Source organism: Chrysoperla carnea, chromosome 5 (genome assembly GCF_905475395.1).
Source record: "Chrysoperla carnea chromosome 5, inChrCarn1.1, whole genome shotgun sequence".
Classification (NCBI taxonomy): Eukaryota; Metazoa; Arthropoda; class Insecta; order Neuroptera; family Chrysopidae; genus Chrysoperla; species Chrysoperla carnea.
This window is the reverse complement of record NC_058341.1, coordinates 25,000,184-25,012,384: the sequence shown is the minus strand read 5'-3', so window position 1 is coordinate 25,012,384 and position 12,201 is coordinate 25,000,184. Positions and strand designations below refer to the sequence as shown.

Below are 12,201 nucleotides of genomic sequence, written 5' to 3'. Positions count from 1 at the left end.
AAAATATGAGTAGATACGTTTCTGCTTTTTTCCAAATTATTCTGTGGGTATATTTAAAATTTAAATAGATATAGTAAATCATCCCATTATCATATTTAAAATGGATATTTAAATATTAAATTAAATTAAATATGTGATATCAAATTCACAATTAATTAATTGTGTTTATCAAAAGTCGTCGCATATCATTTTAATAGAAATTTGAATACAAAATAATATATTATTTATATAAAAAAAGTTTGTCATAAAAGTAGCTAATCATAATTATATTTCATATTTTAAACTGAATTTAAAACAGTAGATATCAGCATTTCATTAAATACTTTATTACCTACAATATTAAAATAAATATTATTAATAAGTAGTGATCGGATTATAAACATTTGGAGATGTATTTGAAATTATTCAGCCTAAAATAATACTTAGTATTTTATTAACTTTCTACAGAGAAATTCTTGTAATGGGTCTAAAAATTGAAAATAAAATTTTCAACATATCTTTACATTTCATAAAAAAATAAAAATAAAACTTGAAAGTTTTCTTTCAATTTATTGACCCACTAGAATTTTGGATAATTAGTAAAGATGTAGAAACTTAAGTATACAATATTTTATTCTCTGGTCATTTTTGTGTAAAACTAACATTTACTGAAGTATTAACGAATATTGAATTTTATATGAATTTGTAGAATTTACTTGATTGTAGAATTTACCCCCAGATCCGAAACTAGGGTGTGGCAAAGGAAGCTCCCGCAACCGGCACATCAGAAATAGAGGCGCAAAACAAAACGTATGTTTTATACGTAAAACAAAAAGTTTGTAAAGAATCATGTAAAAGGCACTGATTACTTTACATAAAGTCATAAATTTAACAAATTCGATTTATTTGCTAACACAGGCAAATTTGACCCGATCTAATTGGAATTTTTTTGAAACCCACTATTTTTGGATCATTCTTTTCAGCTGTGATGTCAATTTTTCGCTAGTTATCACTGATATGCTTAGTTCCGAGACCAGGACTCCAAACTATTGAAACCTTTTAAAACTAGATTAATTTTGATCACAAATTTGAAAAGTATGACCCAAATTTAGTAGGATTACATACTTGGTTTATCAAAATTGGATAAAATTTGGATGTAATAGAACAAAATTAAATTTTTTGGATTCTGATGACGTCATAAAGTTAAAAAATTCGATTTTTTGATAGCACAAGCAAATTTGATCCGACTTTACGAAAAAAATTCATCACCTCTTACCAGACCGGAATACTGTAATTTTCATTCAGATAGGTTTTACTTTTCGACAAAATTTATAGAAAAACTTTTCGACGTTTCAAAAGCTATAAAAATCTTGGTAGTTTGGTTAACTATCAACCATTAATTCATTACATTTCTAGATCAAACCGCAGTTAAACAGATAGCACATTGCAGTCATTCGATACTTATTAATTGCAATACCAAATTACAAACATATATAATTTTATTTTATGATAGATAATAAAATTACCTTGAAAATGCATTTCGTTTTTCATTAGAGAACAAATATGGTATATCGTGTCGAAAACATTGAACATACATACATAAAGAATATAATTGTTTAAACAATTTAAAATAAAAATTAATTATTTAAGGCTGTTAGTTAAACTTGTTCGTGGATTAAAAAATTTCTACTAAATTCAACATTTATTCCGTCACGATCCTAAACAATAGCCTTTTGTCCTAAATTTAACTTAGAATTTAGGCAACGTAAATTTTTTTTATATCTTCTTTAGTTTACCAAATAAGTACTGAGAATTGAGGAACTTCTATTGCACCAACCACCTTAACATGAATAATAATTTAAAGGTTGTAATAGTACCTACTTCATTAATTTTCCAATTTCTTTGTAATAAAATTGCGTGTAAGTAATTTTAAAATGATAATCACGTTTCTCCAATGTAAATAAAATGACATTTTGTGTGTAGTAACACATATTTACTCGGGTTATTTCTAATTTTGATTCTATTTATTGTCTATATGTTTGTTTTTTAATTTCCCCCGATAGCAAATTACTATATTTGTCCCGAAAATCAAAATAAAAAACTACAAAGGTTAGAGTCCTATATGTTTGTTCACATGGTTGAAACATGTGGTGCGTCAGGACAAACATTGAAGTTTTTTCCTCTTACAAGTAGTTTGGAGTCTTAGAGTATATTGGAACACTGCATCTCAAAGTTCACTTATTTACCTCTAAAATACGGCTTGGAAACAGCCCAAAGTCTACGAAATTTGGTGGGAGCTTATACGCTATACGTACTTATATAAAGAATGCATGGAATTCACAACAGATAATTTTCCTGTCAAGTTTTGCAACGATATTGACGTCTTCTATTTTCTACAATGTATACTTATTAGAAACTTATTGTTTTGATCTGTAAAAATCATATTCACCACGTCTTGCATTTTAAACAAAACATTGTATACATACTAAGCAATTTTTTTTATCAAAATTTGTATTAGCACATCGAATATCTATTTCAGTAAAATTATTTTGTAGATCAAGGTTAAAAATTATTATTGTTCAATAAAAAAATATGAATTTTGTAAATTTAGAAAGTATTCCAAAGGAAATAAATCTTACACGAAATATTCATAATTAGGTACCTACCAGTACGTTAGTATGTTTATATTGTTTTCTGTATGATGTAATATATCGCATCTTTCGTAATAATATGGTCGAATCAGGGTAAGCGAAATTATGGACGGTAACTAACGAAGATCTACCTAATTGCGAAATTTTGGAAATATTTAAAGTTTGGAAATAATATTTCATTCTACAAGCTAAAACGAAAAATTTAATGAAAATATTACACCGAGTCGTTGATCAACTATAGATTACGAATTCTATAAAGTTCAAAGCTTGGAAGGGATTCATATTTGGTACATACTACAAACCAAAACGAAAAAGGTACAGACGATCCCCCGATACTTGGTCTATACTTGTATCTGCCTATTATGATCTATAATACAAAAATGATCCATGAACTAACTTTTAATGAAAACTATAGAGATGGTAACGATATATCGATATTTTAAAATATCCATATTTTATTATCAATATTAGATGTTTCGATTTAGGTATATAATATCGATTCTTTCTAAGAAATATTGGTGTTGAGGAATTTTAAGGCAATTTTGCCAAAAAAAAGTACCGATTTCAAAGCTCTGGCCACTGTGTAAGTCAATTGCTAACCGCCTGCGGTGAGCGACACTTGATTAGCAAAAAATTATGTTTGTACCATGTCAATATAATCAATCGATCATAACTTCAAACAGATCCGTTGCTCAGGTCAGTTGCTCACTATAGGTATGTCTATTCTGTCGCTTACTTAAGTATGTTCTCAAATCGAAAAATGCATCAATTTGTTTTTTTAATTACGTTTACTTTGGAGTTTAAGTAAATTCTAATGACTTGCTCATTGATCAGGGCTTTGGAAGTCACCCGAGCACAAAAAATTACGTTTACTTTGGAGTTTAAGTAAATTATAATGACCTGCTGGTCATTGGTCAGTGCTTTAGTAGTCACCCGAGCACAAAAAAATTGCTTTATAAATATGAACCTATTTAAAAAATTTTAAAGTGAAATTCGTTACTTTTATTATTAAATAAAACATTATATAAAATATCGGTATTGTACATTTTGTACAGCTTTTGGGGGCAACTGAGAAAAACCATGATGAGATTTTAGATACCGCCTTGTTTTACAAAACGGTGGCGACAAGAAAAACGCCTTAAATATCGAAAAATGTTGTTTTTTGACATGTTTTAAAAACGAAAAGTGGGAGGTTGATAAAAATTTTTACGAAACAATATAGGGCTTAAAGGAAAGCAGTTTAAGTTTTCGAGTGATAATAGGAAAATTTCAGTGCAATGATTATTTCAGAAAATACAAACTTTTAAATCCAGAAATGTCAGCTTTGCTTAAAAAGCGACTATCTTGGTCTAAAAACTCGTACGGGAACTTTTATTGCTCAGAGCTTTGCCATGATATCGAGCCACAGAAATGGAAGTCGTAAAAGTTCTTCGCATAGCTAAATGCGGTCAAGAAAACCGTACTTTATAAATTTTCATTAAACATAAAATAACAATAAAATATTTAGCATATAATTAAATGTTTCAAATTAAAAATTTTATAAGCTTCATAGAAAAATGTTGATGATTAATTTAAAAAAATGATACCTTTGTTTGAAAAAAAAAAAATTTTTACTAATTGTATTCAAAATATTTCAGTTATAATTTAAAAAATAATAATTGACTTACATATTCGTTTAATTTCTTTATTCAACTTTAAAACCATTGATGTTTTCATTGTCGTTGATATCGAAATACTACTATTTTTAACAAAATGTAATAGAAGACCAATTATAACTAAAATAATTATGAAATAAGCATAAATTTGATAAAGGATTTTGTTCATTAAAGCTGACAAATATAAGTAGAGAAAATCACACCACAGAAAAACCAAAGTTTAAAAAAATCACATTTATAAATCACAATCACTTTGTCCCCGAATTCGAGTAACAATGAAAGACGAGAATTATTATTAAAAATATTATATTACTTTAATAAACTTTGATGATGGGTTGTTATTACTAGAATCAAATGTAAACTAATAACAATTAAACACTGTTTGAAATAATTATCTAATGTAATAAATTGCGGAGAAATGGTGCCCACTCAAAAAATATTCAACTATTTTATTTAATTAATTAAATACTTTTAAAAATATGGTAGAATATGTTGTTTTAACTGTATTTCTTGCACATTTCTTTCTTTTTTGTTTTACGTAAAAAAAATTTTATTCAAAAATATCCCTCTAACTGTATTTTTCTGTTTTAGTGAATTTATTACCATCGAAGACCGAAGATAGCTGAATTTGGTTCACACAATCACAAATATGGCTGCATTTTATTGGTATAGTATGTTTTTGTATGGATGATTCTAATCTAAAGTTCCAAAATATCTGCACTCAGGTAATGAAAAACAATTTTCATGCTAACATTTATTCTTTTAAGCTCTGTCAGGACTGATTTTTATAGTGAAGAAATCAACTTAAAAATGAAGCTATTAAAAGATGTTCTAAATCCTTTCTACCGGAAATGTTATCTGAGCAATCATGAGAAAACTTAATACGTAACCGTTCTTTTTCATTTTTATTTTATGAGTGTTTTAAGCGGAGTACACCTCACATACAAAAACATATACAACTATTCAATACCGTTTTACCTACTCGATTTCGGTGAAAAATACGAAAATTTTTACCTCATTGCCAGCTTCAATTTTGTAAAGGAATTTACGACGTTCTTCAAATCAATCTTTATAAAATTCATAACTCGGAGTCGATGGACAGGCTTGGCATTTTTATCTCGAAGCTCCCACGGAAACGGGAAATATTTAAAAATATTTGAAAAGGGATGAAAATCCGTTTCGTTTTCAAAGTTTTTCTGTATCAAGGTAGAGTTTAATTAATATAGTTTGATAAAAATCTTATGAAACTTTTTTAACGTATTTTATTGAATTATTTTCGGCTTACGTCGTCTTACGAGTTATTTAATTAATTATCAGTAATTTTGCACTTTTCCATCAACTTTACACTTTACTTTCCTGTACATAATCGCTATTTCGGACTGTTATGGTAACAGGTATATATGGTTAAAAAGAATCGACTGTATATATGAATTAAGTTTTATTTATAATTTTTAATAAATTTTTTTGCTGAAATTTCATTTTTATTTAAATAATAATTTATACTCACAAAAATGTAATAAAATTGTACAACTCACAGTGTTATGAAGTAATTTTATTTATTTAATGTGTTTTTATTTAACATGTGATTAATTAAAATAATATTAATTTTGTGTCATAGACACAAGTATCGCTTAAGTATAGTATAAGAGCTACTAACGTTACGAAAAAGTTGACTTCAAGACGGCTGGATTTTGGATTTCTTTTCTTATCGGTATTATGTAAGGATGAAGTACGGGTGGAACCTGAAAGCGATTGCGTTTATTGAGTTTACTAACATGCATTACCGAAAAAATATGTGAAAATTTCTGATTTAAAATCATTTTAAGAAAATTTTTTATAATAATTTTTCATGTTTTATTTCAGTTTTTCAGATTTTCCATTCACCGCGCTAGATATTATTCTAATAACTAATAATAAAACGTTTTGAAATCATTTTCATCACACGTCCAAAATTTCGCAGATTTTTCACCTGGAGTATATACCTTTATGAGTATATATTTACTTTTGCAGTTTTATTGTTCTACGAGGACAATATTCATAAATATATTCATAATACTATGAAGATTGAGATTACACAAAACCGGAAGCCTTGCCATATTTATAATAATAGACAAAAGCATTCTATAAAAATGTCTCAAAATCGATAGAATATTGCAACTGAACCTTTAATAATTGTCTTTTAAGGTTGTTATGTACAAATTTTAAACATTCTTCGATTGGCGTGAAATTTGTTTACGAATTCAGAATTAAATATTCATTGCTGAAAAAATTCATTGCTGTAATTTACATCTATTGGTGTTGGCGTTGGCAGGGCACATTCCCTTGTTTTTCAATACTTTTGTGTAAAACTCTTCTTCTAGAAAGTGGAATACCAAAAAAAATATCTGCGAGTAAATAAATTTACCCCTCGTTCAAATTTTTTTTTCAGATTTGATTTATGGATTTATGCAATGCTAAGCGGTGTTAAGTAAAAGCGTTGGAATTTAACACATTTGTTTCCTGTTTCCCACGTTTCTAAAAATTTTGTTTCAGTGGCAATAAGAAACCCTGAACAAAGGTCAAAAAGGCTATTTTTAAATAAATTTTGAAATTAATAAAAATGTAACGAAAGGTTATCCAATAAAAACACGCTAGCTGTTATAACATACACTATGAGAATACCTATATAATAATAATAATTCATCACGCAAGAGATGCGTAAACATAATGAATCTTAAACATAAATTACGCATTAAAAATTTACTAATATTAGCCGATATGTTCAAAAATACCTCTCTCTTTAATTATACATCGGAACGAAAAAATGAACAGACGATTTAATGCAGTAAAATTTATAGTTTACATCTTTGCTTAATATATACTTTATATAAACAATAGGTAAATCGAAAAGATGCAGAAACAATAAAAAATAATTTTGCTTTAGGTTATTTTTAATATAGATAAGTCTAAGCAGTGATCAAAATCAAAAATAAGAAAATTTAATAATTCCAGTTGAATTGCACCTTTTTTAAAGCAATTTTTTTAAGAAATTTATTAATGACTATGACAAGTGTTCCATAACACTTGAAGGGATTGTTTTACGCAGCAAAAAGATATGCACAAATTTCAATTTTTTAAATTGTAAAGTAGTCATAATTCATTGAGTAAAAATCGTTATATATTTTTAATTTTCTTTTATTTTTTAAATTTGCTACCCTATTTATGCTTTCAGAAAATTATCTAAAATTATCAATTAATTAATTAATAAAGGTAAGTATTAACTTAATTGTATATATTGTATATATATATTAACTTAATTGTATAAATTGTATATAAATATATTATATATATTTCGGGTGGCTGTGTGGATATAGCACTAGCCTTTGAAACCACGGTATGCTAGTTCGTATCCGAGTATGGTATAATATATGCAATATATAATTTATAAAATAAAATATCGTTTTTATCAATTTTTCTGGTTTAATTATTATTATTCAAAATTATACCTACCTTTATATTTTATCCTTTACATCGATTTCAGTAACATCAAACAGAACTTACCTATAAACAATAAATAAAATTTATAATTTATTGTATAATAAAATAACATTTTTATCAATTTTTCTGGTTTAATTATTATTATTCAATATTATACATACCTTTATCTTTTATCCTTTACACCGATTTCAGGAATATCAAAAATAACCTACATTTTTAACAAAGTATTACTGCAATTATTCATTTATAGGTAAGTTAATTGAAAAGAGGTGAGTAAAACGAAATACATAATGCGTATAAGTTTAATGTAAAAAAGGTAAGTAAAAGAAAAATAAATACTAAGTTTAAGAAAACAAGTTTTTTGAAAAAAAAGGTGAGTAAAATTTATGTATATTACATTATTGATAAATATAATATGTCAAAGGTGGAGAAGTGGCTACCCCAGTCGCCTCTGATTACAAAAAACCTCGGTTCGTATCTAGCATTGTCCTGGTTAATTTTTAATTAAAAAAGTTATTACGCCCAGATAATGTCATTTTTTTAGACAATAGTGAGAAACATAAGTGACAAATATGTAATAGAGCGAGGTATATTTTAATTTTTATGTTATTTTAATTCCCTCCCCCTGACAGAAGAGTCATTTATGACATAAGTAGGAAAGTGGGACTAACATAATTACAAAGGTATATATATTACATTATTGATAATTATAATATGTCAAAGGTGGCGTAGTGGCTAGCCCAGTCGCCTCCGGTTACAGTATACTTCGGTTCGTATCTATAATTGCCCCGATTAATTTTTAATTAAATAAGTTATCATGCCGAGATAATCATTTTTTTATATAATTAACATTTTACGTTATTTTAATTCCCACCCCCTGACAGAAGAGTGATTTATGACATAAGTAGGAAATTGGGAAATTGTTCTCCTATTACAAAATCTTATAAAATTTCATTTAACAAGAAGAATAAATTTTAGCATGTACAACAAAAAAGTAAGAAATAGCTCCGCGATCTTAGCACCTCATGTGCGGAATTTCGATTGACCAATTATACCATCTGAAAGGTCAGAAATTGGTCATAAAAGGTCAGTTGGTCTCATTAATTGGTCAGCATCAGAAAATTTTTTATTAAAGATTGAAAAAACTCCACCTATGCGCGATCGGGAAGCATTCGCTGATAATTGGTCAGCTAATATAAAATAATTGGTCAGTTTAATTTTATATTCAAAAAATAATATAATTTCGAAAAAATTTTCAATTTTTTCAACATTTGTACTAGGAGAACATAAGTGGGAATTAGTAGTTCCTGATAAGGAGAAATGTGAGTAAGTGTTTTCACCCCGAAAGTCTAAAATTTTATTTTGGCAGAAAGTTATTGGTCTGCCCACTAGAGGTCACACTCACCAAACACGGGTGTGCAGACCACTAACTTTCTGACTTGCGAGGTGACAACAATTACCTTGCTATCAGGTACTACTTATTCCGTCCGTCCTTGATGTTCTCCTAGTAGAAATGTGAAAAAAATTGAAGTTTTTGAACGAAAAAAAACTAATTTTTTCATCATTTACTAGGCAAACATGCTGTGGTGGAAATTTGAAAAAAAATGAAAAAAAAAAATCAGATTTTGCTTAAAAGATTTAATGAACTTTTTTTTAATATATGTCCTCACCTAGTTTCGAACCAAGGGACTATTTATTCGAAGTCAGATACGCTAACCATTATACCATTAGGGCTCTGTTATTCGTATTAATAAATAATTATATTCATATTTTCGACTTTCTTAAATTATAACAAAAAGTAAAACTCATTTTCGGAAAATTTTGAGTAGTATTATTACAAAAAAAAATGGCAAACGAAGTTTGAAATACTTACCTATCGTGAAGTTCGAAATACTCACCTATTTTTAACTGAAATAATATTGTATAGCTACAGAGAGATGGGGAAAAATAAAATAAAAACAGGGTTTGAGTTTTCAACTTTATTTAAATGAAATCAAAATACATAAAAACTATTTATATTTGAAACTATATGAATTTAAATTTGAACACTGTAACATGAATCGCATGCATCAGTGAATTCTGTATAATTTAGGTATATATTTATAAGCAAAAGTTTTTTATTCCAAACATTTTTTAATTTATCACTCACTGCAAATAAAGAGAAATTACTGACTAATTTTTTTTATAAATTTTATAATGTTTCTGTTGATTTTTTATCTTTATTGTAAGTTCATTGTTGCAAATCACAATATTTTTAAAATTATATATTTGTTTAACAACACAAAATGATTATATATAATTTTATTTTATTGAATGTATATAAAATAATAAAAAAGTAGAAATACTATACTTACTACAATTACTATCTTTAATAGTCAATTATCATTACATAAATATTCAATTTTTTGGAAGAAATCAATTGTGTGTTTATTTGTTTCATGATTTTAAACAGGTTTCCCTAAACTATCTCATTAGACGAGCAAAATGATATAGTGGAGGAAATTCTATGCATTAATTATCTTTCTAGTTTTTCATTTCGGCGTACTATTAAGGTTGTTCCAAAATAATTTTGGAGAATCAGAAATTGTACAAAATTTGACAGGTTATTCTTTTCATTTCAAAGAATGTTCTCCTCATCTCAAAGAAGGAAAATTGGTTCTTGCTCTTCGTTTTCGAGAAAAAAATGTTTAAGTTACTACTTTTGAGAGAAGTTTAACATAGCTGTAAATGGCAATGTAAGTACTCAATCGCAATGTACCATCAAATCAAAAAATCGTCACCATGTAGATTGAAGTATTTCAACAATCTGTGCAGAGTTTTATAACATACTTGAACATTATAGTTTTGGAATTAATCGAACTTATAACTACAAAAATGTACGTATTAACATTAATATATTTAACAACTCGGGTGGCTGTGTGGGTATAGCACTTGCCAATAATATCAAGATACGCCGGTTCGTATCCTGAAGAGGCTAAATTTTTACTTTTAAATGGAATGAATTTTTTCTTATATTAAAAATTTTCCACTCTTTTTGTAATTTGAAATATCTATATAACCCGCCCTCTTGCTATAAATAACTCCAGTGTCATAAATCACTATTCTATATCATAAATATATCTCACTTTTTAAAATCATATTCTCCTAATACAAAATATTAAAAATATGTACAAAAATGGCTTGATTGTGCTAAAATAAGAAACTTTTTAATAGGAGAACATCTCATATAGTTTATCTCACTCATATTCTCCTATTACAAAATATTAAAATTAGTATTATTAAATTAAAAAATAGCACATTAAGACTAAAATTTGAAATTTTGTAACAGAAGAACATGTTATATATTTTATCCACTTTTTTTAATAACATATTCGCCTATTACAAAATATTTTAAAAAATACTTATTTTGCTTGCTTTTTGTTGTACATGGTAAAATTTGTTCTTGTTAAATGAAATTTTATAAGATTTTGTAATAGGAGAACATGTTATTTCACAAAAAAAGAATTAATTACTCTACTAATGTCATAAATCACTCTTCTGCCAGAGGGTGGGAATTAAAATAATATAAAATGTTAATTATCTAAAAAAATGATTATCTCGGCATAATAACCTATTTAATTAAAAATTAATCGGGACAATGCTAGATACGAACCGAGGTATTTTGTATCCGGAGGCGGCTGGGCTAGCCACTACTCCACCTTTTACATATCATATCAATCAATAATGTAATATACATACCTTTTACTCACCTTACGTATAAAGAACAAACTTACATACGCTCTTCATTAACATTGGATGAGCATACTCCCCTGCAGACGCAATGACACTAAATAGAATAGTTGAGAGGGGCAGTTTAGTAAAAGTGCTAGGGCCGCTAGGGTGTTAATTGAACGGCTATTTAAACTGGTTGAATGTATCATATATACATAGATATTAGGTATATACAAACCTGAACGTCACCAACACAAAAAAAAAAAACAAAATCTTTACCCAGCAACATCATAGTTCACAAAAAAAAACTCGGGCAAATGGCTGATTCTAAAAATTTGGTATTTATATTTGACCACTCCAGCTAGTAGCGTATCATAATTTAAGGCCAGAACAGAATCAAAAATTTAAGCCCCAAATCACATGCAAATATATATTTGTCCTTGATTATTTAGCAGATAAAAAGCTCGTTAATGTGTTTCATAATCATCCAATATGAAACAGCATTTCTTTTAGTTCGTGGTTAAGTTCCTTGTCTAATCTTAATTGCGCTATCAGGGTATTGTATACATCTAAGAAGAATGTATTAAAAAATTCCGCAAAACAATTAAAATACGATTTCTTATTTCACAAATTTCCATTACATCATTTGTTAATCGTCACTTTTTACGGTTCAGAGCCCTAAAACCAAAACTTTTAACGTATGTTAAATAAAACTTGCCTACCCATTA

The 12,201-nt window shown here is 27.4% G+C and overlaps 1 protein-coding gene and 1 long non-coding RNA gene across 2 annotated transcripts in view; one reads left to right on the top strand and one right to left on the bottom strand.

Moving 5' to 3' along the window:
• The window catches only part of LOC123300364 (scavenger receptor class B member 1), a 98,086-nt gene extending 93,718 nt beyond the window's left edge, over nt 1-4,368 (bottom strand). Inside the window, exon 1 of the mRNA XM_044882933.1 lies at nt 4,298-4,368. Within this exon, the coding sequence (XP_044738868.1) occupies nt 4,298-4,346 (49 nt within the window). The 5' untranslated portion in view covers nt 4,347-4,368. The remainder of the gene's footprint in view (nt 1-4,297) is intronic.
• The window catches only part of LOC123300367, a 91,047-nt gene extending 86,102 nt beyond the window's left edge, over nt 1-4,945 (top strand). The window contains exon 5 of the long non-coding RNA XR_006535382.1: nt 4,877-4,945. This is a non-coding gene — a long non-coding RNA (uncharacterized LOC123300367). The remainder of the gene's footprint in view (nt 1-4,876) is intronic.
• The last annotated feature ends 7,256 nt before the right edge of the window (nt 4,946-12,201 follow it).